The following is a 25,250-nucleotide window of genomic DNA, read 5'->3' as shown; positions in this document are numbered from 1 at the left end:
CCACCAGCAAGGAGTTTTATTAGGTGATCACATAGATGAACTTGGTGAGCTTAAACATCTTAAATTAATTTCAGGGAAAAGATACTATTGTGGGGTTGCAAATGCCTGCGAGCAAACAATCAGGCAATATCTGGTGTGTCACCCATCTGCTATTTCTAAGGAAATCTCTTCATGGCTAGACAACCTTACAATATATACATCATCTCTTTAGTGAGGACTTACTACTAGTTAAAAATGCTCGCAAAGAACAAAATCTCTGATCGTAACCCAAACTCGTGTAATGTGCCTTCCTTTAATCTAAATCTGATACCGAGTGCTTCCAATAAAAGGCTAGCCATGCTCAGATTTTCAGTTGTCCACAAAAAGAGTAGTAGTGGATCCTCCACTTCAGGTTATTTGGAATGATAATTTTTGTATGATTTAATATTCAGGAGTGATGGAGTCATAATGTATTCCAACGGTCAACTTCTGCCCCAATAATAGTTGGAGCATGAAAACTGTTGTCCTCTGAAAAATTATCTCTACAGTGTTAGATACTGTGTGATCCAAAGCGGATTGGAAGACTCATTTTAACAGTGCAAAATCTGGCCCTGGTAGAAAAAATCATTTTAAGAAAGTCCAAAACATTATGATGAAGAGAATATCAAGATTCAGACAGAATCATGGCACAGCCAGCAAAGAAATACATTCTATTCAGTTAATATTGTCAAAGGTTAAAAACAAAACAAAGTTCTGCTTCAAATCTTCAAACACGGCTGAGCTGCTTTAACATAAAACAGGTTAGATCTTTTCGTTAGCTTGTGAAACTCACTTTGGGCTTATTTTCATAATAAAGTCCATGAATCACCGAGTTAGATCCACGCTCTTGAACTGATTTTTCTAAGCTTAAGTCCGCTATTGAACCAGTTGGCTGACCCTTGTCCAGTTTTCATTGTATTTCAAAACAAAGAAACTTTCAGCCGTTCCTTTCTGCATTTTATTGACAGCTCATTTATGTGCTGTGTACCAGGGGAACTAAAGAAAGCTGTTTTTTGTCTTATTCTTAAAAGGCATTCTCTGAACTTAGCTGATCTAGCCAACTACTTAACAATTTCTCTTTTTCCCATTGGCAGCAAAGCTTTGTGAAAAATATACTTCTACCCAGTTACAGAAATATGTGGAAAGTCAAAATATTTTAATCGGCTTTCAGGCAGGTTTTATGGGACAGAGGATGTGGCGATGTTGATTTTAGACAATCTTAGGAGGATCATGGGTGATGGCGTTGTCAGGGTGCTGATACTTTTCGATCTGTTGGTGGAGTTTGCAACAGTTGTTCACATTTTTCTTATTTGTCTCATCGACTACACATAAGTGGTAGTCTTTTCTGTTGAGTAGATATCAGGCATTTCCCTTAAGAACTTTCACCTTCTCCCCCTAGATCTGTACAGTGGGGTACATGCAGGGCACATCCCCATCACCCCTATTATTTAACTTGTATTTTTCTCCTCTTGCACATCTGCTGCATGCCGCAGAACTGTTGTTCTACATGTAGGTAGAGGTTACACAAAAAACGTAACATTACACATTAGAGTCCAATTGATTGGCCTGATCAATGGTACTACCTCCTGTCATCTTTTAACACCACAAACTGTGACATTGTCCATAGCTGTTTTTTATTATCTTAGGGTGCTGAGACAAGTCTCTGGTTTCTTGAACCTTGCCAAAAGAAATGTATGACGATACATTTCTTCATTCACTCTTGTCTAAATGTTTGCAACTCTATCTATGCAGTTAAGATCTATAGCATGTCCAGAACACTGCTACCAGGCTTATTTTTGGAAGCTGCTGCACTGGGTGTCTGTGCATAAGATGATGATCTTTAAGCTGACAGTGATCACACCGCCTGTACCTTAATATTCCTTTTTCTTAGCTAAGAATAAAAAAAATAAATAAAAAATACATTCTGTGGCAGCAGCTAAATTCCGCCTCATTTCTACGTTTTGATATTCCTTGGTTCAAGCAAGAGATCCACAACTATCAAAGGGCAGCAGTGTGGAACTCTCTTCCAATGTAAATGAATAACATCTGAAACCTCTTAGCCTTCAGAAAACAGATGACAATAAATTGGTTCTAGCAAATATCCTCTATTCAGCTGGGTTGCATTACTACTGAAGAGAAACTTATCTTCAGCACCAATATACTCTCCAGGTAGGGTGTATGTTTGCACTCAATAAATATCAAAAGAGAAAGGAAAAGAAAAGAAGGTAACATCAATAGTGCACAAATCAAAAGTGAATAGGTGTCTGGAGGATGACAGCCAACTCCTCCCAGCTGATTTTGACACCCTTGTATCTATCATTTTAACATTTATCTGGTATCAACCACAGGAGGCTTTTATAATTGTTTTGAATAGCCATGTTAGTCATTCATAATAAAACTGTAGCATTGTATCATCCCATCTCCATGGGAATCTGCCTTTGTTACATTCATGTTATCAACTTTGTTACTAGGTTCTTCATTAGTAGGCACTAGACCTTGCAGTGCTTGCCTCTTTCAAAGCCAACTGTAATGTTTTCACAAGAGCTAGTGTTTCTAAAATGCAAATAATTGACTTCTAAATGTATTTATTAAGTAATTGCATCTTGCAAGAAAAATACAAATCTAGAATTACTGCTGCATAGATGCACGTATTTCCCTGATGTCTTACATCAAAAATGTATTATCTCATGGGCCAGCATGGTCTTTTATGCCTGAGTACCTCTGGGAATTCCAATGATAGCAGGGGGTAGCAATTGTTTAATGTTGCCGTAAGTACTTCAAAAGGGAGATTTACGGTGTTCAGCAAAAAAGGCTCTGAAACTTGGTTTCCTAAGCCAAATGCTTGTAGGTCTTTACACATTCTCAACATGAGATATGCTCTCAGGTTTTGCAGGTCCTGGATTATTCTGAGCAACTCTCATTCAATACCCCACCCCAATTAAATACTACAGGACTCAAATGACTCACTATCCTTATACTGTGCTATTTAAGTACTACAGGACTCAAATGACTCACTACCCTTATACTGTGCTATGAACCTGGCACAGTCTTTCCTAGTTTAGTTCCATACCCCGTAGTACACGGATAATCCGTTCAGTCAACGCTTGCAGAATTATTTTGAAGAACAAGTTAATCAGCCCCAGGGTCTTTTGAGACCACAACCCCTAAACCGTGAGTGAATATGGAGGCAAGGCTCAGTTTTACAATCATGTGAAACCACTCCAGAGGAGCAAAATCCCCGCCATGTCGATATGCAAGACTAGATGGAAATGATTAAGTGAATGTGACTTTCCATTTACACACAGTTCGAATTAATTTGTTCGTAATGCACGGCTTCTTCTCCTACTGAAGCGTACTTGGTGACTTATTTTTTTCACTTTCAAACGTTTCATGGAGGACGCTCACTTGGCCTGTTTTTTTTTGTATGCATGCTCTTTGTTGTCAGAAGCCTCTGAGTGGTGTTGCACTCTCCACTACCACCTAATCTACTTGCTTGCCCAGTGTTTACGTGTTTCTTCTCTTATCTATTTGCTTTCCCGTTCTACATCTAGAAAGCTCTTGGATGCCTTTTTGCATCCACTGTCTAAGATGTCACACTGAGCTTATGACCCTTTCTTGCCCCACCCTGCTATACGCCAGTGCGACTTCTCTTTTGGTTTCATAAATCACCAAAACAATGCATTTTCTAGGCACAGATGTAGGGGTTCTCCATGAGAAGTCAATATCCTTTTGAAGCCTTGTTGAATGTATACCTTACTGTCCTGTTTGAGAGTGTACAGAAGGGTGGGAAGTTTACCTTCCTTCCTATATCATCTGGATGCGGTTGTTACCCTTCTCCTACCCATAATAGGTACTCCATATTCTAGATATGATGTTAAGTTAAAGGATGGAGAGGTATTAAATGAAAATCAAATGTAACTCCAATGTAATGGCGTGTACAGTGAATAATGAGGTAAAATGGATAAGAAAGGTTCAAGGCGTCATAGGAGTGTGAGGCTGAAATGAAATCCAAAGTATTTACTAGATTATGTACAGTTTTGTGTGTGTTTGTGGGGCTTGTTAGCCGAACATTGCTCCCTATATGTTATTAAGTTTTGGATATAGCACTGTTAGTTACTATGAGTTCTTGAAGTTTACATACAGAGCGTTTAGCATAATTGTGAATAAAATACATTCTACATGACTTCAGATTTATGTTTTGCTTTGGTTTCCTTCAGTGTGATACGCTTTTACTTTACAGCCACTCCACCAAGGCCGAACTTGGGTTAGACTTGGTGTGCTGCATGTAAATCTGCAATACCACTGTCTCTCTTTGCTTCCTCTCTGTGGCTTATTTGCACATAATGTTTGCATCTCCGGGCCGGAACATATGTATCATGATTGGAGGGCATCATGCAGGAGAGTCAACATGAAATAAATAGTCTAAGAGAACTGCAGGAATGGTTTTGGTCAGCTAATACAGAATTTCAGGACAAGGTGCCCCAAGACTGATCCGGTGGCAACTACATAATTTAGACCAGATGAGTAAGTCGTAGATACATCATTTGAGGGAAGACATCGAAGAGAAGAATCAGGCCCAAATCTAGAATTTTTCCATTGCTACATAACTTAAGATCTTTCAGTAGATCTCTCATGATCAGAAATTTTATTAAAGTCACCATCATCACTTACCACAGGCAGATATTGCTCTGATGATGTCAGCAATTACAAGTCAAAATCCTTTGGCCTCATTTGGCATTGTAAAATATCAGAATTCTTGCATTTGGTACCAATATAAGATTACTTCAGTTTTATTAAGTCATAACATTTTCCAAAATACTAGACAGGCCTACAGTGAACCTCTTTAGGGCACATAAACAAGGCAAGACAAGAAAGTGAAACCCTTGAGACCATGTTCCTTCTCATAAGTGAGTGGCATGATTCTTAACCAATAGAAACTTGGAAGTTATACGTTGTTTCACAAGTTAAAAGTTCCTGACTAGTGGAAGTGAAGTATGTTAAATTTTAATGTTGAAAGATGTTCTTCTTTGCGGTTTTGTTGGTATCTCTGGCTGTGTTAAAGATTTAGGAAGATGCGTAGTGGCAGCAGGTGTACACAGCTTGATTCTTCTGAAAACTAAGAACTGTTATGTAGGTTATGTTCAAAGTAAAAGAGATTCAGACATGGCTGACCTCTCACAATATATAGCTGTCATAACACAATACAGGATCAGCAGCACCAATGTAGACATACATCTTTTCCTACCAGGAAAAATTCATGTATTGGTTTGTATGAAAAAGCACTACCATTAAAAAAAAAAAAAAAAAAAATTGAAGCTTTGCCAGTTATACATAACGGACCTTATGTATAACTTTCTCTGCTGTGATGCCATTCTTATGAGCAGACATATTACATCACTGATTGCATCTGAAATTTATGGCAGTGCAAGCTATACTTAGTTATGTATAACCAGCAAATTCCCTGTTTTATTTGGGATTTAAATCATAGTGCTTTTACCGTAAATTTCTAAGTTTTTCTTTATCGTAAAGTAAAAAGAATAAAATCAATTTTAGATGTTAAGATGTCGGCTGTTTCACACATTCTATTCTTCTGTCAGCTCCTAAGCTGACACTGCCAACACTTTACAGCTATCTTTGAACTTTCTCTTGAAAGGTAATACATTTATGTGAGGGCTTAAAAGAAAAATAAGCAAAGATAAAACATGTGAATTACCTTTGCTGTGTCCGCTTCCTTGAAAATCATATAGGGCTCTGCACATTCACCAATATCGCCTTGTTGTAAAACTTTTTCCAGCTGAGAGAAAACAAATTGGCAGATATTATTAGAATAATAATAAGCAGGGAGTTGTATTTATTCAGTGCAACCTACATTTAATGAAGCATTGGTTCATAGAACAAACAACTGTGGCATCTTGCACCAAATAAGTACAGACAAATTGCAGGTGTAACAGTTTTTGCGCCCAGGACAGAAAGTGTCTGCAGAAAGCATTCCCCCATTGGCAGGGCCTACAACCAAGCCTTCTGACTTGCTCTGCTATGTTTGCCTAGAATTTCTCTCTTTCAGCGAGGGAAAACATGCTTCCTTTGATCTGGTCACTGCACAGGAGCATGATGAACAACTGATGAAGCAGTATTTTCCCAATTGAACACCCCTATAATACGTACTAACAGTAAGTAGTGTTAAAACATCTAATGTGCACTTTTAAACTACATACGGGAAGCTTGTGTTGCAATAAGCGATAAATAACCCTGAATAATACTTAAATAACCGGAAATGTAATATTCTTGTGTTTAAAACAAATTAAGACGGTTTGCATGGCAAGGCCGCATGTGTAATTAGTAAAAACCATGGTGTGTGTTGCTTTAAACTAGTAAATAATGCAGCTTTTATGCTTGTGCTATGCTAGGCTAACCGTTAATATGAAGTGGAGCTAAAGTGGGGGGTAAACAGTGAATTTTGCATTGTCACATAATTAATAAATGTTCGTTTTCTGTTCTTTTAGTAATGGACGAGTCCCCCATCTTCTAAAGTTAGCTTAACCAAAGTAGGGTGGAATTAGGAGCGAGCAAAAACCAATGTGACCACGTGACTGAACTGCTGTGCAAAGCTGAAATGCCTGACCTGGTGAAGGACGAAACATTGAAAAGCAGCCAAAGCCAGAGTCATCATGGGAACGGAACCTGTAGATGTTGAATTTATTCAAATGTACAATAAATTGTTACATGTGTACTCATGAGAGAGAAGAGGTATTGATGACAGTATAAATTGTTCAGAACAATGGTGTAGTCAAAAGTTAATGATTTCATAGTAGGGTGACATCCCACCCCTAGGACCCAACCAATCCCTTACACTAGAAAATGTGAATTTAGCAACTATTGTGGTACGGACATGTACTTTTAGGGTATTTTTTTATTTATAAAGTTGTATATAGCATGAACAAGGTATAAGAATAGGTGCTTTAGGGGTGTGGTTTAGGTCGCTTAGGCTGAAGGTGTCCAAGAGAGAGGGGTGCCCTCGCTGTTTGTCGGTTTGCTGAGAGGCCTAGCTGTTCCTGTCCTGTCCCTTTCCTGGTTCTTGAGTCTTTGATCCCTGGTTCTTGAGTCTTTGATCCCTGACTCTTGGTTCAGGTGGTCCCCCACTGCTGCCTCGGGTGGTGGTTTTCCCTTGCAAATCTCTTGGGTTTGCATCTAACCTAACTTAGCAATTCAGAAATTATTTTGCAGACGTATTTTTGTCTCTGAAGCTTCTGTCTCTTCATCTATCCCCTCCTAATTGATGGTTTAAATCGATATATTTTTACTTGTATCTAATGTCTCTTCATCTATCCACTCTGCAACGTAAATGATTCCGTTTTACTCTGCTATAAATTGAAGTTTCTCTCTCATGAGGTTTCAAGTATTTGAATTTATGAATGTAATCGCTATGAGCATTTATTATTACTAGATAAAATTATTAAATCTCACCAAGAGTTTGTGGTTATTTTAGCCAGTTTTTATAATTAAATGTCTTTTTGAATTACCATTGCCATCAACTCTTCAACTAATTGGTCCATCTAGATGAAAAGTCAATTAACAATTGTTTAAATACGCAAAAGTACAGGATGTATAAATTTAGTGCCTGAGAAAATTAGAGTAAAGTTAGCAAACTTGACCCCAGCTCATCAGAGATTTGAGTTAATGTGTATGGGCCAAAGTGATGTGATGTGATGTTGTTGAATATTTATCCCTGATCAATATATTGGGTTCGCGCTGGATCAGTTTATTGGCAGCAGAGGACAGTTTAATTATTGATTAGTTTGGTAATAGTTATTGAATATTGATTATATGTCTTAACATGAAGAGTTAGTGTCATGTTCTATGTTGTCTAGAGGTACAGGTACGGAATTACCTGCAGAATCCCGGGAAGGAATTTGCCTGAAGTAGGCAGAAGAAGAGTGTGGTAAAGAAATCACACTGCAGAATTACTTTGTCTGTTGCAATAATACTGAAAAGCTAGGTAGGGCTGTCAGCATTATAATTAGGGAAAATTCATATGTAAGTAGTGTGTCTGAAATAGTGAAGAGCCACTTTTGAAACTTTAGCAGTATCCCCCGGGGAGTAACAGGACACCTTTTTAATGCCAAAAAGTTCTCTTGTGAAACTTCGGCTTTATCCCTTGAGGAGTAACTAGGGCTTTCCAAAGCTTGTTAGAGAAGTGAGATAAAGCTGGTCGTTATTACTACTTGCAGTGTAAGGATCTCTTGGAAATGTGAAGACTATCTCTTTATTTAGCGGAGCAGACAAAGTAGCATTGTCTTTTATGTTGTTATTAACCGATTTGTGATTAAGAAAACTCTAAAAATTATTGTTGTAAGATTTTGTAAAGGAGGGGTCAGTAGCAGGAGTGATACTGACGTCACAAAGTGCTGCGCTGGTATTGGACAAAGCAGCGGGCGTGTATCGAGAGTAGATTGTAAACGGAGGGTCAGTAGAAGGAGTAAAACTGACATCACAAAAAGGCAGCGCTGGTATTGGTCAGGTAGCAGGCGTGGACAAAGCTCTGATTGGTTAGCTGGTGTGAGTAGCGCTGACATTGGTTGAGACTGAAGTTACGTTGTGAGCTGTGATTGGTTGGTTAATGTGAGCCGCGCTGGTATAGGACAGGATTTAGCAAATAGGGAAAAGAGAATTACGGAGAAGTTGTGTTGTTCTGTTTATTGAGAAATACTAATAAAAGAGTCTGAAAATGGGTTTGCTAAAGACAATAAAGCATTTCTTTAAGAAAGACAAACACACTGTGACTAGAGAGGGAATTCAAATTCCACCCCAAAAACGCCTGCTTCTTATATGATGATGGAGCGAGGGTATCATACGTGTGTTTGGTTAGAAAACTGGATGAAATATACGAAGGATGATGGGATGTTAGCTTTTCCTGAGTATGGTATATTTAATGTAAGAATTTTACAAAATTTGAGAGCTAGAATGAATTCATTGGAGCCAAACCCCAGACTTAATCAGTATGAAGCGTTGGACGAATGGGAAATGGAAGCTTATGAGCGAGAAAAAGATAGAAGTGTTAGAAGATTTAGAGACTTTATGCCTAGATATCCATTTGAGAGGCGAGAAGATTAAATGAAAAGATAGAGAAGAGCTGTAGTGACCGAGGGTTTATATCCAGTTTTGACAGTAGAGAGTCAGACAGGTACTAAGTGTAAAGAGAAAAAGAAAAATATAGAAACATCCAGAGGGGGTTTGAATGAATCTGATGATGAAGAAGATATTATGACTAAATGACCTCCACCATATGAAGAAAATTCAGGGGAGGTGACTCCAAGTGCCCCACAATTAGTAACCCCATTAACTCCCCAAGGTACCGAAATAGCTAGAATAGTGCGAGAAAATGAAATGAGTTTGTTAAATAAAGCTAGAATGGAACAGATACAGAAACTAAATCAGTTAAAATTGAATGCAGAAGCTTTGACGGTACCAGTGACAATTGGTCCTGTGGTTCCATTATTTGGAGAATATTCGACTTTGCCAAAAGTAAATATATTGTCAGTTCCAAGAAGTAGTGTAAGGAGTGAAATAGTGTCAGTAACAAATGAAAATAGACAAGATGACCAAACTACCACACTGTTAGACCTACCGGTTAGTGATCTAATAACAGAGACCCCGAGGAGAAGTATTCAATTAGATCCAAGAAAATAGGGCCAAATTGTATTCGTGTAGCAGTGAGTTAAGTAGGTCCCTCTCGAGAAGAATTAACTAATTGGATAAAAGAAATGACCAAGCCAAAAGCTCAACCAAAGAGTATAAATGTGAGTCAATTGAAAGTAGACTAAGAAGAGATGATTATTGGAACAGTAAGTCCAGATAGGCTAGGTACTTATAGTGAGGAAGAGTTGCTGTTTTTGTGTAAAAGTATTACATGGAGAGCGAAGAATCTTCATGATAAACTATCGGAAGTTGCCAGTGAATTTGGTATCGATACAGAAAATTTGAAAGTGTTGCAGAAAACGTACAGAATGGCTTTTACTGACAAGGATTTGGAGAGTTTGAATACGTCAGGGAAAAGCTTGCAGGTAAAAGAATTAATTAATATTTTGAAGAAATGGGGAAGTGTAGAACGATGGAGGAGTAAATGGATGAAAAAGAAGGAAGAAACTACTGGTAAGGGAACCTCCATGTTTCCGTTAAAGGTAACCGAGCAAATTGAAAGGGCATGTCCAATGAGAGAGGTTCCAGGTGGTGGAAATGTTCATGTACCTTGGACAAGACAGGATATATTGTCATTCACCAATGATTTTCCAAGATTGCGAGAAAATCCAGTTGAGTGGTATAAACAAGTGGACAGATTTGTAAAGGTTTCAAAGGTGTTGTTGAAAGATTTAGATGGTCTTTTTGAAATAGTGGTTACAGCTGATTTGTGGACATAATGTAAAATTACTGTCGACTGGCCTAAGGATGAGGATAAGGATGCAAAAACAGGTGCACCATCTGAAGAGGTGATGAAGAAGTACCATCAGGTCATTACTTTCTTGAAAGGGAAGATTTCCCCAAAAGAAACAGATTGGGTTAAGATTGATAGGACGACTCAAGAGCCTAAAGAGTAGGTGCATGCATATTATGAGAGGCTGTTACAGGTGTTTAAGCAGGACAGTGGGTTTGAGAATATTGGAGATAAAGATATGGGACATTTTGTGTATCGATTCCTATATGGATTGAAACCAGAGATTAGCGCAATGATACAGCAGCATATGCACTGCTGGCAAAGTAAGTCAATAGATGAGATTCTGAGGTATGCAAAGTATTGAAGTGATGACATTGATTCAAGGCTTAAAAAGTTAAAGGAGAAAATGATGTGGGCAGAAGTGAGGATGGCAGAACAGCAACAAGAAAGTAGTAATGTGCAACAAAGTCAGGGTCAGGTTGGTCAAGTATATAGTGGAGGTAAAGGAAAATTTTAAATGAGCAAAGAAGAAGCTAAAAAGAAATGTTCTTGTCATGCGTGCGGAAAGTTTGGATATTGGAAGAATGAGTGTAGATCTGGTCAAAAAGATAATGGAGTAAATCAAAATTTAAATCCACAGATGCAGAATGAGGTGACTGGGAATCAACAGCAGCAGCAGATAGTTACTCCACACTTACAGGTGCCACGACCTCCTATATCGCATAATGTGAATGCTCATATGCAGATGTACAGTGCAAAAACTGGATTCCGAGGAGAAGAGCAGTTGGATAAGAATCCACTAGTTTTGCAGTATTTGCTGCGGTGCAATGAGAGTGATTCAGATTCATCTCAATGACGGTGCCTGAGGGGGGGAGGAAGAGTGCGTACTTGGCGCATCTTTAGCGGTAGATCAGTTCGGTCCATTTGTTGATGGAAAGGTAGAAGGTAAAGATATCACCTTCTTGTTGGACACTGGTGCTACCTGTTCTACTGTGAGAGCAGCAGAAATTCCAAACCTACCGCTTTCGGGAGAAACTATCCAAGTTGTAGGCGTTGCAAATAAACATATTAGAACTCCTGTCACAGCCCCAATAGAAGTTCATATTGGAAATTTGAAAGACATGCATTGGTTTGTGGTATGTGATTCCAGTCCTGTTAATCTCTTGGGCAGAGATTTGTTGTGCAAAATGAATTGCACCATTTATTGTACACTGGATGGTGTTGCCTTTTAGACACCCGATGAGGATGTTGAATACAAAGTAATGATGGCCCAAAGAGAATCAGAAGTGAGTGAATTATATTCACTCCTCACTGAAGAAGATTTGCCTGAAGAATTAAAAGTACAGTGAGATCAGATATGTGGGATTTCACAGGAAAAGAGATTGGGTTAATGACAAATGTAGATCCAATTCAGATTACAGTAAAAGATGGTGCCATATATCCAAATACCCCGCAGTACAAAATGAGTCCAGAAGTAATTTCTGGAGTCACACCTGTGATTGATCAAATGATTGAACAGGGGATTTATTGGAATTAAAAAGCCTAATGGAAAATATAGAATAGCTCAAGATTTGAGAAAGGTGAATAAAATGGTAGTACCATATTGTCCAGTAGTGCCAAATCCGGCAGTAATTCTTAACCAAATTCCTTGTGATGTTGAATGGTACACCGTTATTGATTTGTGCCAGGCATTTTTCTCCATTCCCTTGCACCTGGAAAGTCAATATTTATTTGCCTTCCGGTTCGGAAACCATGTCTTGGCATGGTGCCGAGTTCCTCAAGGGTACACTGAGAGTCCTTCGAGCTTTAATCAGTTCTTGAAAAAATGTTTGGAGACTTTGGTTATGCCTGGAAACTCAGTTTGGGTTCAGTACATTGATGACCTACTGGTGGCATCAAAAACAGAAGATGCATGTGTGACAGACACAATTGCTTTACTGAACCATTTAGTAGAAGGAGGACATAAAGTGTCACCATCTAAATTGCAATACTGTAGACAGGAAGTTCAGTATTTAGGTCACAAGATCGAAAAGGGGGTCAGAAAGGTACGCCAGAGAGAATCAGTGTGATCAAGAAAATGAATCCACCCAGAAATCAATAGGAAATGCAAATGTTTTTGGGAATGGTTGGATACTGCAGACAGTGGATCTGTAGTTTCTCATTGATTGCAAAAGCTCAACAGAGGCTGACACGAAAAGATGTGAAATATCCAACTGTGTTTGACGAAGAGAGTATGGAATCTTTTACAAGATTGCGAAACAGTCTTTGTCAAGCACCTGCTTTGGGAATGCCAGATTACTTTAAAGAATTTGCATTGTAAATTTATGAAAGAGATGGATGTGCACTTGCAGTCTTAACTCAGAAACACTGAATGGCACGATGTCCAGTGACATATTTTTCGGCTACCCTTGATTCAGTGGCTGCAGCATTACCAGGCTGTTTAAAAGCAGTAGCCCCCACTAGTGTAAGTCTGGAACAGAGTGAAGCAATTGTGATGGGTTATCCAGTCAAAGTAACATACCACATTTAGATGAGATACTTTTAACCCGGCTGACTAAGTATGAGAGAGTTATTCTAGGTGCTGAAAATGTGATGGTGGTGAGGTGCACTACTGTGAATCCTGCTAATTTGTTACCAAATTCAAGATGTGACAGAACTCTGTACTAAGCCCCGTCCAGATATAGAGGATGATCCTTTGGAAGAACCAGATTGTGAACTGTTTGTGGATGGATCGTGTTTGAGAAATGAAAAGGGTGAATTGTGTGCTGATTATGCTGTCTGCACCTTATCAGGAGCACTAGAAGCATCCTGTTTGAAGGGGATAAACTCCGCTCAAGTCGCAGAGCTAATTGCTTTGGCTAGAGCATGTAAATTGGCAAAGGGTCTAAAAGTAACAATCTACACCGACAGTCAGTACGGTTTTGGAGTCGTACATGACTTCGGTCAGCTATGGATGCAAAGAGGATTCCTGACTTCCACAGGTTCCCCAATTCGGAATGGAAAAACTGTAAAGGAATTATTGGATGCTTTGCAGTTACCAAAAAGAATTGCAGTTGTAAAATGTGCTGCACATCAATCAGGAGATAATAATGTGACAAAGGGCAACAGATACGCGGATCAATTTGCGCGTTTCTGTACACAAAAAAACGATGGCCATAAACCGATCAATTGAAAGAGGAAATACCGAATGCCACCTTATGTTCACAATCACATTTGAGACTTGGGATGAGGTAAGGCAAATGCAAGATAAAGCTATTGATGGGGAAAAAGAAGAATGGCATAGAACAGGTTGTAGGAAAAATGCAGAAGATGAGGTATTGGTTTACCACGATGGAAGACCAGTATTACCGGATTCTTTACTTTCTCAAATGGCCAGATGTACCATGGACTCGCACATATTGGAAGAGATGCAATGGTTAGACTGTTCAAGCAGACATGGTATAATCCAAAGATCAGGGTCATCACAGAAAGTTTATGTCAAAGGTATGCCAAAAACAAAAACCAAGAAAGAAAGAAAGTGGTAGGTTGGGGGTGTGATTGGGAAAGCAGGAGGTCCTTTTACCAGACTTCAGATTTACATCATTGAGTTACCACCATGCAATGGGCTGAAATACGTCCTTGTCTTTGTCCGTTTGTTTTATACCTGGGTAGAGGCCTATCCAACGAGAAGGAATGATAGCCTTACAGTGGCTAAGCTGTTGTTGAGAGAACTGATCCCTAGATTTGGTTTTCAAGTCACTTTGGAAGCAGATAGAGGATTGCACTTCAATAATGAAATAATTTGGATGATTTGTGCAGCATTACAGATTGAACAGAAGCTGCATTGTGCCTATTGACCAGAAGCATCTGGTATTGTTGAGCAGATAAATGGCACAATAAAGTCTAGATTAGGGAAGGTATGTGCAGCCACAACACTGAATTGGCCGGACGCTTTACCCCTTGTATTGATGAGTCTTAGAAGTATAATTTCAACAAACAAGAACTGGCACCATGTAGCATAATCTTATGTAATCTGGAATGAGTGGAGGAAAGAATACTTTATCAAAAACGTCCAGTACCCATTAAATCATATGGTATAACCCCATCCAGTGTGCTACCAATATTTAAAATTTCAAAGACAACAGAAAGGATGGAAACAAGAAAGTGAAAAGTCAGTCCACAGGTTAATTAAACAACTTTACTCACTCTACACACACCCTCATTATCAGAGAAAGTAGGTGGAAAAAATGTGTAAAGGAAGAGAAAGTATCTCACGTGCGCACCACCAGAGGAGCTACTGGTTGGTTCTCACCAGCTTTATTTCATCATTGATAGCTTTCTCATAAGAAAAAAGTGAAGTGTCCAGTGCAAAGAGAGACAAACATACAACAAAAAGAGTGTGTATTGTGAAAACGGGAACACAAACTGTGCCAAGAAAGACAAAGAAGGGGTTAGACTCACAAATATACTTTTTATTTTTGTTAGGAGTCTATCCCACTGTTTAAAAACACAGCATGTTGAATACCTTGTTAATGACGGCCAACATGTTTCATTGCCAATAAATTTGAGGCAAATTCATCAGGGCAACAGAGGTCAAAAATCACCTCCCTGGACACACAACAATAAAAAGGACTGACGAACACAAAGAGACAACATACAGCTTAGTTACTTCAACGGGATGTCCCCAGTAAAAACTCATATGTATATTCACAATTAATCACGGAAAGAATTCCATGACTCTGAACTCAGGTATATTACCTAGTTGGAGCCTTGGGCCCACATACCAGCTCCCAACCAGTCACAGGGGCGTATAACCTGTTTGCTTACGCCTCCCTGTTCAGAAAAGCACAACCGTTGCTCGTGCCTGCATCTGTGAAAAAAATATAATAATGGCGTGGAAAGATCCCCGATATCCACACCATCACCATTCATCTTATGCAACGATGCTATTCCAACTGTTCCTCATCGGAAAATACAAACTGGGTCGTGCACATGTAAGTCACACAGATCCGCGCACCTGTAGCTCTTATCAATAGCCTCTCGTCTCATACAATCAGTAATGGTTCTCCTCATATATGGGCTAACAGACAATCACCCGTATATCTGCTTGCACGTTTGAAAACCATTAATGTTATTCTCCGAACTTTCAAGGACGAGCTGCTATGCACTTCAAGTAAGCATAAAAAACCAATAATGCTCGCACTAGTGTCGAATCACACAGAAGTACACTAACTTTCAATGACCTGCATGTCTACCGGTGCTTTTAAAACCAGAGCCAAGTCTCTGCCCAATATTTGCAACTCAAGCCACGCACTCGGTGTCCCCCGAATTTAAGAAATATAGCAGCCGTGCAGCGTTCGATCATCAAATGCGAGCTTCACAAAGCCTCTAGAGCCCATGCGCTTACCGTATACCTTTACACACGGGCGGTAACTCAACCCAGCATCGAGTTACCGCCTCACCGCATCCGCTTACAAACACTCCATAATCGCGCCTCGCGAGACTTCGAGAGACCTAATATCAAGTGTAAGCAGTATGGGGAGTATGGCGGCCATCTTAGCACTGTTTCAAAAGTCAATGAATAATGCAGACGAATCCCATTTCGGGCAACACTTAATCCGTAGAACCGCCCGTCTTGCCATTTTTGCTCAGAATCAGCAACTTGGCAGACACTCAAGCGATGTCTGGGCATATTCCAGGAAAACGAGCGGCACTCACTGCCTCAACATTGGTATCATCATCTTAGCAATCACCAAGGGAACCAGGACGCCCCTCATGTAACAGTTAGTCTTTTCTCCCAAACCAATAGCATATACTCTTTAAATCAAACCTATTCCATTTAAGTAAGGTCTGGGAATCAAAGTGCGGTGTATGGAAATGTAGGTCAACAATAAAACAATGTACTGATGTTCTATTGATGTTATACTAGACATATGATGGACAGCCTACCTACTGACCTTATTCCACTCAATTTGGTCATTAAGACCAACTTTGTCCCCCTTCTCTGAATACATCCAGCGAGCCTCCTTCACTGCCAATCTCTTCTCCACATCGCCAGCGTCACCAAAAACCTTCTCCAACACAACCCATTTCAGTGATTTAAAGTGGTGTGGATGATCATGGTAATGTTGTGCCAGGCGTGTAGTGAGTTTGCCTGCCCTGATCGTGCTTAGATGTTCTTGTATGCGCACCTTGACCTTCCTGGATGTTAAACCAATGTAGTGTAGCCCACATGGACATGCAAGTCTGTATATTACATGACATGTGTTGCAGTTAGTGAACTGACGAAGAAACCAGGTTCTCCCACTACCTAGTGTGATTTCAGTCGTCTTCTCCGTCAGTTCACACACCGAACATCCACCACAGGGATGGTGTCCTGGGGGAAGAGTAACACTCCTCTTGTCATGAGTCTTAGAAGTATACCTGACAGAAAGACTGGATTAAGACCCATGAAGTGTTGATGGGAAAAGCCATGAGACAAGCATACATCACAGCGAACAAACTGATGAATTTTTCTGATGATTGTGTGCTAGATTATTGCAAAGGACATGCTGACCTGGTGTGTTTTGTGTCCCGCCAGGTTGGAGGAGATGCAAGAACGACACAGCGGAACCAAGCATGTGATTTGAATCCTGCTGAGTGGGTCCTAGTCAAGAAGTATGTGAGGAAAATGTGCCTAGAACCCCGTTGGAGCGGCCCTTACCAGATCAAATTGGTGACGACCACAGCAGTGTAGTGTTCTGGCTTGCCAAATTAGATACATGCAAGCCACACCTGCCTAGTCCCAAGTCCAATTGAAAGACCTGAAGAACAGCAACTGGAAAAACAAAATCAAGGACCACCAGCTGAAATGTGCGAAGCTGAAGAGTCTGGAGTGACAGATTCTAATGAACATTTTGATGATGAACAGCCAAGCACAAGTCAAGAAAAGTGGGCACCAGATACTGGGACTGAAAAGACTGTTGTTGAGTCAGAAGAAGGTGAGGCTGGTGTTGAGTCAGAGGGAAGTGAAACAGCTATTGGGACAGAAGAAAGAGAAAAAGCTGTTGAGCAAGAAGTAGGACCAGAGGAAAGTGAAGACACAAATGAGCTAGAAGAAGGTGAACTCACTGATGAATTAGAAACAAGTGTTGAACTAACAGAAACAGAAATACAAAGGCACAGTGAGAGACAGATAGAAAGAAGCTTGAATTAAAGAAATGGTGAACAAAACACAGAAGGTGAAAAGATAGTACAGAAAAAGAGACATAGAAAAGGAGACAATTGGTCAAGTGGAGCAAGAAAGCCAAAGTATAGATTAGTAAAAAGAGATAGAGAAAAAGACCAGAGCAAGGTAAAGAAGTCTCAAGTCAAACAGATCCAGATAATATAAGAAGAAAAGGAACTCAAAAAACTAAAATAACAAGCATACCATGTAGAAAGTACAAAGCTCCTGAATGGACCTATGTCATACTAGAAGAATTTGAAAGTTTGGGTCTAGGTGAAGAACAAGAAAGTAGTGATACTGAAAGGGAAGATGAAAACAAACTGAGACCACGTTAAAAGGAACTGTAAAGAGATTATGGTGAAAATTGTCAGTTGAATTTGAATTAAAGATCCAAAATACTGAAATAAAAGAAAGGGGTGAAGTAGAAAGTCATTAAGTGTAGGATTACACAAAGAAATCTATATTTTGAAATTTTTAGAATAGAGTCCATATAGATTTTTTACAGATTTCTTTTAGATTGTAGACTAGAAAGATTGTTATCAATCAATCAATCAATCAAAGCATTTGTAAAGCGCATTACATACCCGTGAGGGTCTCAAGGCGCTAAGGGGGAGGAATGCTGCTACTGTTCGAAGAGCCAGGTCTTGAGGAGTCTTCTGAAGGTCAGAAGGTCATGGGTCTGCCGTAGGCGCATGGGGAGGGTGTTCCATGGCTTGGCGGCGGGGTGGGAGAATGATCTTCCGCCGGCGGTCACTCTTTGGATGCGGGGGACAGTGGCGAAGCGCGGTTTGTGGAGCGGAGATGGCGGGTGGGGGTGTAGAAGCTGAGTCGGCTGTTGAGGTACGCTGGTCCGGTGTTGTGGAGTGCCTTGTGTGCGTGGGTGAGGAGCTTGAAGGTTATCCTCTTGTTGACAGGGAGCCAGTGCAGGTCTCTCAGGTGGGGTGTGATGTGACTGCGGTGGGGGATGTCGAGGATCAGGCGTGCGGAGGCCTTCTGGATGCGTTGTAGCTGTTTCAGGAGTTTGGCCGAGGCTCCTGCGTAGAGGGTGTTTCCGTAGTCCAGTCTGCTGCTGACGGGGGCCTGTGTGACCGTCCTTCTCATTTCGGTGGGGATCCACTTGTAGATCCTGCGGAGCATGCGGAGGGTGTTGAAGCAGGCGGAAGAGACGGCGTTGACCTGCTTCGTCATGGAGAGGGTGAAGTCGAGGATGAGCCCTAGGTTGCGTGCGTGGTCGGTGAGTGTTGGGGCGGTTACTAGTGCAGTCGGCCACCAGGAGTCGTCCCAGGCTGAGGGGGTGGATCCGGGGATGCGGACCTCCGTCTTATCCGAGTTCAGCTTCAGTCGGCTGTTCCTCATCCAGTCGGCGACGGCCTTCATTCCTTCGTGGAGGTTGGTTTTGGCGGTGTGGGGGTCCTTGGTGAGGGAGGGAGAGGATCAGCAGATTTGTTTAGCATTTTATAGTTTATCAAAATGGCAGAAGCAAAAGTGACTGAACAACCAAAATCCAGTCTAAAACATAGATGTATTAAAGCTTGCTTACGTGGTGTTTTTCTATTAGCATTTATGTGGATTTTGTTAATTGTTGTCATGCCTATTTTTTAATTACTGGAGGATGGGGATTATAGGGTGGAACTGACCCTGTTTTCCCGGCAATCTATCTATTACGTGTTTGGTAAGAAATCCTATAGGTTACCTGCACATTGGTATGGAAGGTTATTTTGCAATTGTATTTCCAAAAGTCTCCCATATAGACCGTAAAGAAAATAGTCTCAATGAAGTAAAACAAGGACTAACACTTAGTAAAAGAGCAAGTTTTTCAGAAATAGTAGGTGATATCTTTGGTGCAGTGATACCCTCAGTTGGAGTTGTTCTGAATTTGCACAAAATTCGAAAATTGTCCACAGTGGTTGATCGTTTATCAACGGATACTGCTGGTGGTTTCTTAATGATTGATACCGAAATGGTGGCAATCAGATCAATGGTTTTGCAAAATTGACTTGCCCTTGATATTCTTTTGGCAAAAGAGAGTGGAGTCTGTGGCATGATGACAATTCAACACTGCTGTACCTATATCCCAGACAAAAGTAAAGGAATAGAGGAATATATCAGAAATACTACAGAACTGCATAAAGATTTAATCCAACGGGAGGTTGATGGTGTTTGGGAGAGACTTGATGAGAGTTTCTCCGCGGTAAGCATGTGGTTTTCTACCTTTGGAAGTAGTTTAATAGGAAAAATAATAAAGCCAATACTTTTGGTAGCAATAGTGGCTCTAGTAATATTAACAGTGTATAAGTGTTGTAATTGCATAAGAAAAAGAAAAGAAACAACAGATAAAAAGAATAACAGAAAAGGAATAAAAAGAAAGAGAGAGAGAAGAAATAGAGTTAGAGGAGATAATGGAGAATACTATGATATGATGAAAGAGCTAGATGAGAGTGCCATAAAAGGAGAGAGAGAAAGTAAAATTTGAATAAAATAAAAAGGTGGCACTCGGTAGGGTGAGTATTTATGATGGCTCCTAAAAGCTATCAGAGGGGGGATTGATGGAGCAGGATTTTCACGAAAGAAACCTGCTCATTTTAACACCCCTATAATATGTACTAACAGTAAGTAGTGTTAAAACAACTAATGTGCACTATTACACTACACGCGGGAAGCTTGCTTTGCAATATGTATGAAATAACACTGAATAATGCGTAAATAACCGGAAATTTAATAATCTTGTAATTAAAACGAATTAAGACGGTTTGCATGGCAAGGCCGCATGTGTAATCAGTAAAAAGCATGGTGTGTGTTGCTTTAAACTAGTAAATAATGCAGGTTTTATGCTTGTGCTATGCTAGGCTAACCGTTAATATGAAGTAGAGCTAAAGTGGGGGGTAAACAGTAAAAATTGCATTGTCACATAATTAATAAATGTTCGTTTTCTGTTCCTTTAGTAATGGATGAGTCCTCCATCTTTTAAAATTAGCTTAACCAAGGACGGGTGGAATTAGGAGAGAGCAGAAACCAATGTGACCACGTGACTGAACTGCTGTGCAAAGCTGAAAAGCCTGACCTGGTGAAGGACGGAACATTGAAAAGCAGCCCAAGCCAGTGTAATCGTGGGAACGGAACCTGTAGTTGTTGAATTTATAAAAATGTACAATAAATTGTTACATGTGTACTCATGAGAGAGGAGAGGTATGGATGACTGTATAAAAAAAATTGTTCAGAACAATGGTGTAGTCAAAAGTAGATTATTTCATAGTGGAGTGACATCCCACCCCTAGAACCCAACCAATCCCTTTGCTAGAAAATGTGAATTTAGCAACTATTGTGGGACGGACAAGTACTTTTAGGGTATAAGAATAGGTGCTTTAGGGGTGTGGTTTAGGTCGCTTAGGCTGAAGGTGTCCAAGAAAGAGGGGGGTGTGTCGCTGTTTGTCGGTTTGCTGAGAGGCCTAGCTGTTCCTGTCCTGTCCCTTTCCTGGTTCTTGAGTCTTTGATCCCTGACTCTTGGTTCAGGAGTCCCCCACTGCTGCCTAGGCCTGGGTGGTGGTTTTCCCTTACAGATCTCTTGGGTTTGTATTTAACCTAACTTAGCATTGCAGAAATTATTTTGCAGACGTATTTTTGTCTCTGAAGCTTCCGTCTCTTCATCTATCCCCTCCAAATTGATGGTTTAAATCGATATATTTTTACTTGTATCTAATGTTTCTTCATCTATCCACTCTTTGCAACGTAAATGGTGATGAATGATTCCGTTTTACTCTGCTATAGATTAAAGTTTCTCTCTCATGAGGTTTCCAGTATTTGAATTTATGAATGTAATCGCTATGAGCATTTAATATAACTAGATAAAATTATTAAATCTCACCAAGAGTTTGTGGTTATTTTAGCCAGTTTTTAGTGATTAAATGTCTTTTTGAATTACCATTACCATTGACATCAACTCTTCAACTAATTGGTCCATCGATCAAGTAGATGAAAAATTAACAATTGTTTAAATACGAAAAAGTAAAGGATGTATAAATTTAGTGCCTGAGAAAACTAGAGTAAAGTGAAGTAAAGTTAGCAAACTTGACCCCAGCGCATCAGGGATTTGGGTGAATGTGTATGGGCCACAGTGTTGTGATGTTGTTGAATATTTATCCCTGATCAATATATTGAGTTCACGCTGGGTCACAATTAATCACATCAAAGCAAAGTCAATATTCATGGAACACATAAGTACATGCAACAGAGTTCAGAGAAGCACATTTGTCAGGTGATTTGCGGAAAAGTATGCCTTGAGCAGCACTGGTGATTCACATCTTCCACACTCTGGCTTCTGTTGTGTGTGACTCCAACCTTTCAGGGAGTACTTTAAATGTGCAATAATCAACTCCTGCAAAATGTAGGAAAATGCAATACTAAGCCTGCTATGGCTTAACATTTCATGCTCCTTAACTCTGCAACTAAGGTGCCATTAGCTTTGTCACCTTATTTTACCTTTGAAAGAGAGGAATGCATAGTTTTGTCAAAACATGTACATCAGGGATTGGAAGTAATATGGCCATTGGTTTATAATGCCTACTTCCTTGATGCAATCTATAACATTCTAGAGCAATGATATGCAGACTTCAACAATGGGCAACAGCCTTTATCACGCAGGACCTTTACCACACAGTCTTTACTAAGCATGTAAGTACCTTGTAGGCAAGTATTTGTACCTTTACCATGCAACACATTACCACACAGGTAAATCTTTTTGTTTTTAATAACGTACTTTTTATGTTACTTCAAAAACGCAGTTTAGGTTTCAGGAGGGGTAAAGGATCATTTTAGAGTTTAGGGGTGGGTAGAGTAAGGGTGATTTTAGGGTTTAGGGTTGGGTAGAGGTCAATGGATATAAGGGACATTTTAGGGTCTCCCCACCTTCTCTTGATCATATTTATCCCATTTTGTAAGAGCTCTAATGGGAGGATAAAGCTCCTTGGAAGCTTTTTTCCTTTTGAATTCACAATATAGTTTCGGCATTCAGGGCTTTTCTTTACATTTTTCTTGATCTCAAGCTGCAATTTCTAACTTTTCTAGTTCAGCTTCCTTTCTAGAATTTTTTTAAATTAATTTCTGAGTTTTTGTCTCCAGAGCCTACTTTCGATCTCAATCGTGCTTACAAATTAAGTATAATTTTACAGGCTTAGACTTTCTGTTGACCTTGCTCTTAGGCCTGGAAGGATGTATGTTTTCAACACTTGAATCAAGTGATACTGGTTTCAAGGTTGATCACTGTATGTTTTTCAAGAATGTGTTTCAGAAAGAAACCTGAATATCAAGACTATATAAAGATATTTAGGCAATGGTGAATTAAACTTGGTGTTTTCCCATGAGCCTCCCCATCCTCCTTACCTTTATTACAAGGAACACATCTTGAGAAGGATACGTAATGGAAAATACCGCAGATCTAGCCAGTGTGCTAATGGCAGCAGAAGGCACATAAGGGCGGAGCATTCCTTTAACTTGTTCAGAGTTCAAGTCAAAGTGAAAATTCTCTGAAATCTAAAAGGAAAAATCAGAATGATAAATATTATAGTGACAAACATTAAACTTCTAAACACTGATCCCAAATTCATTTTGAATTAATTAGATAGCGACAACATTGTAACACAAAAGTGAGTTGTAGCATCATTAAAATTGTAGAGCTTTTTAATATTTTATCACTAGACTAGAACCTGAAACCTAATGCTTATAATGGCAATGTAAACTGAATTGCTTATGTTGCGCTGTACTGGAACCAACACACGCAGATTTTAAAAAGAGATATTGTATTTACTGAACTTCCAAACAAGATATGACCATTTTGTGGCATTTTGTGGCATCAGCAAAATGGATGTTGCGTTTCAGGATTCGGAGTCAAACAACGATACACTTGGTATATGTGGCAGTTGGAAGTTATAAGAAGCCCCATGGAAAGTGTGGCGACAGACAGAACAGTGTTTTGCAGCATGAGAACAGAGGGAAGATAGTCTACTTCTGAAATGCATGATATAAAGCCTTAATAGCCCCTGAGTTTCAGCTCTCTATGATTTATTAGGAGTAATGAACAAAGGCATTTGAACAGTACACAAAGCAATTGTGTGCAACTGCTCTGTCACTTACGGCAAGAAGACACTTCTGTAATGGCTTGTGTTAATTCTTTAAGAGAAACATGTTGGACCATGAATGCCTCAATATCTGCAAGTTATGCATTTTGGAAAGTAATTGGCAGTTTCAGTTTTCAAATTACAAGTGCCATTTCATATTACAACTGCATAGATAAGTTAGATTTCGAAACACTTGTTGCAATCCGAGGAGAGAAGTGTCCTAAATGTTATCAGTTTCAGTTTTCAAATTACAAGTGCCATTTCATATTACAACTGCATAGATAAGTTAGATTTCGAAACACTTGTTGCAATCCGAGGAGAGAAGTGTCCTAAATGTTATCGTTTTCTACCTTGAAAATATCATGGTCAGAAAGTGAACATTGTAGAATGAGGCATATCCTATACACACACCAATCTTTCCATGACGACGTCTATAAGGGTTCACATTTCTGGATCATAGATCTTGTAGCTGTATGTAACCTAAGCGTTTATATTAAGCAGTCCATTACCTAACATCAGAATCAGAAAAATACTGGTTTTGCTGCCATACATCACAGAAAGTAAAACATGAATTTTACTAAATCTTTATTTTGTTTATATCCATAATGTTGGCAAACCTATTGCTTGAAAAAATTGTCTGGAAGTCAATTAGTCTTTTATTATACATTAACATGGTTTATGATTAAAGTGCGAAGAATAACATGGCATAAAGTAATTGTTGTTATTATTATTATTACTACTACTATTATTATTATTAACAACAATAATACCCTGTGTTATGTAGTGCTACAACTGATGTTTCTAAGTGTAGTAAATAACAGATTTTACTGCTACCAAATTTATGATACTCAATGAATCAACCTCGTAAAACCAGAAAGCTAAGCCTGTCCTGTAAAGGTGAAAAATTGTGACCTTCAGAACACTGTTTTGTCAGCAGTAAGTATTTAGCTTTAGCAATTGTATTTCCCCTGCTGAGTAAAAAATGAAGGAATGTAAAAATCTTAGCTACCACAGACATGCTAAATGCTGGCAATGCTCAGTAAAAGTCAAACTTGATTTCTTCACAGAACCTTGGGCAGTCGTCATCTCATTGAATCAAAGGAGAAAGCCTGACAATAAGCACAGAAGATGATTACTAATGAGTCTGTCTCTCCAAAATTGTGGGCAAATCAGAAACCTCCCATGAGCAAACATTTGCGATGACTGGCTTTGTAGTGTGGAAATTTGATGATGAGAAAAATAGATCTGAAGGTAAGTGGCAGATGAACTAATTAAATTGTTTTGTATTTATCTCTTTATAAACAGACTGCAAATACAGAAGGATCGAAATGGTAGAAATAAGTTCCCTTTAATTTTTTTTGAAGGGGTGGGTTTCTGCGTTTTGAGCATGTGGGAGTCTAGGAATGTAGATACTAAGTTGGCCAAAGTAAAAAAAGAGTTCATTTCAGGTAGAGAAAGTGAGAAGACAGAACAAAAGGGAACAAATCAAGACGGGGGAGACGTTAAG

The 25,250-nt window shown here is 39.4% G+C and overlaps 1 protein-coding gene across 13 annotated transcripts in view; it reads right to left on the bottom strand.

The window, feature by feature from the left end:
• DOCK7 (dedicator of cytokinesis 7) overlaps positions 1–25,250 on the bottom strand; it is an 888,535-nt gene that overhangs the window by 601,324 nt on the left and 261,961 nt on the right. For all 13 annotated transcript variants that reach the window (XM_085602421.1, XM_085602422.1, XM_085602423.1 and 10 more), the window contains exons 9-10: positions 23,010–23,159; positions 5,732–5,812 (exon numbers count right to left, since the gene is read on the bottom strand). In XM_085602421.1, the coding sequence (XP_085458547.1) occupies positions 5,732–5,812; positions 23,010–23,159 (231 nt within the window). The remainder of the gene's footprint in view (positions 1–5,731; positions 5,813–23,009; positions 23,160–25,250) is intronic.

This window comes from Triturus cristatus, chromosome 4_2, assembly GCF_964204655.1.
Source record: "Triturus cristatus chromosome 4_2, aTriCri1.1, whole genome shotgun sequence".
Classification (NCBI taxonomy): domain Eukaryota; kingdom Metazoa; phylum Chordata; class Amphibia; order Caudata; family Salamandridae; genus Triturus; species Triturus cristatus.
The sequence above is the reverse complement of the archived record's forward strand: the minus strand, read 5'-3'. Positions and strand labels throughout refer to the sequence as shown.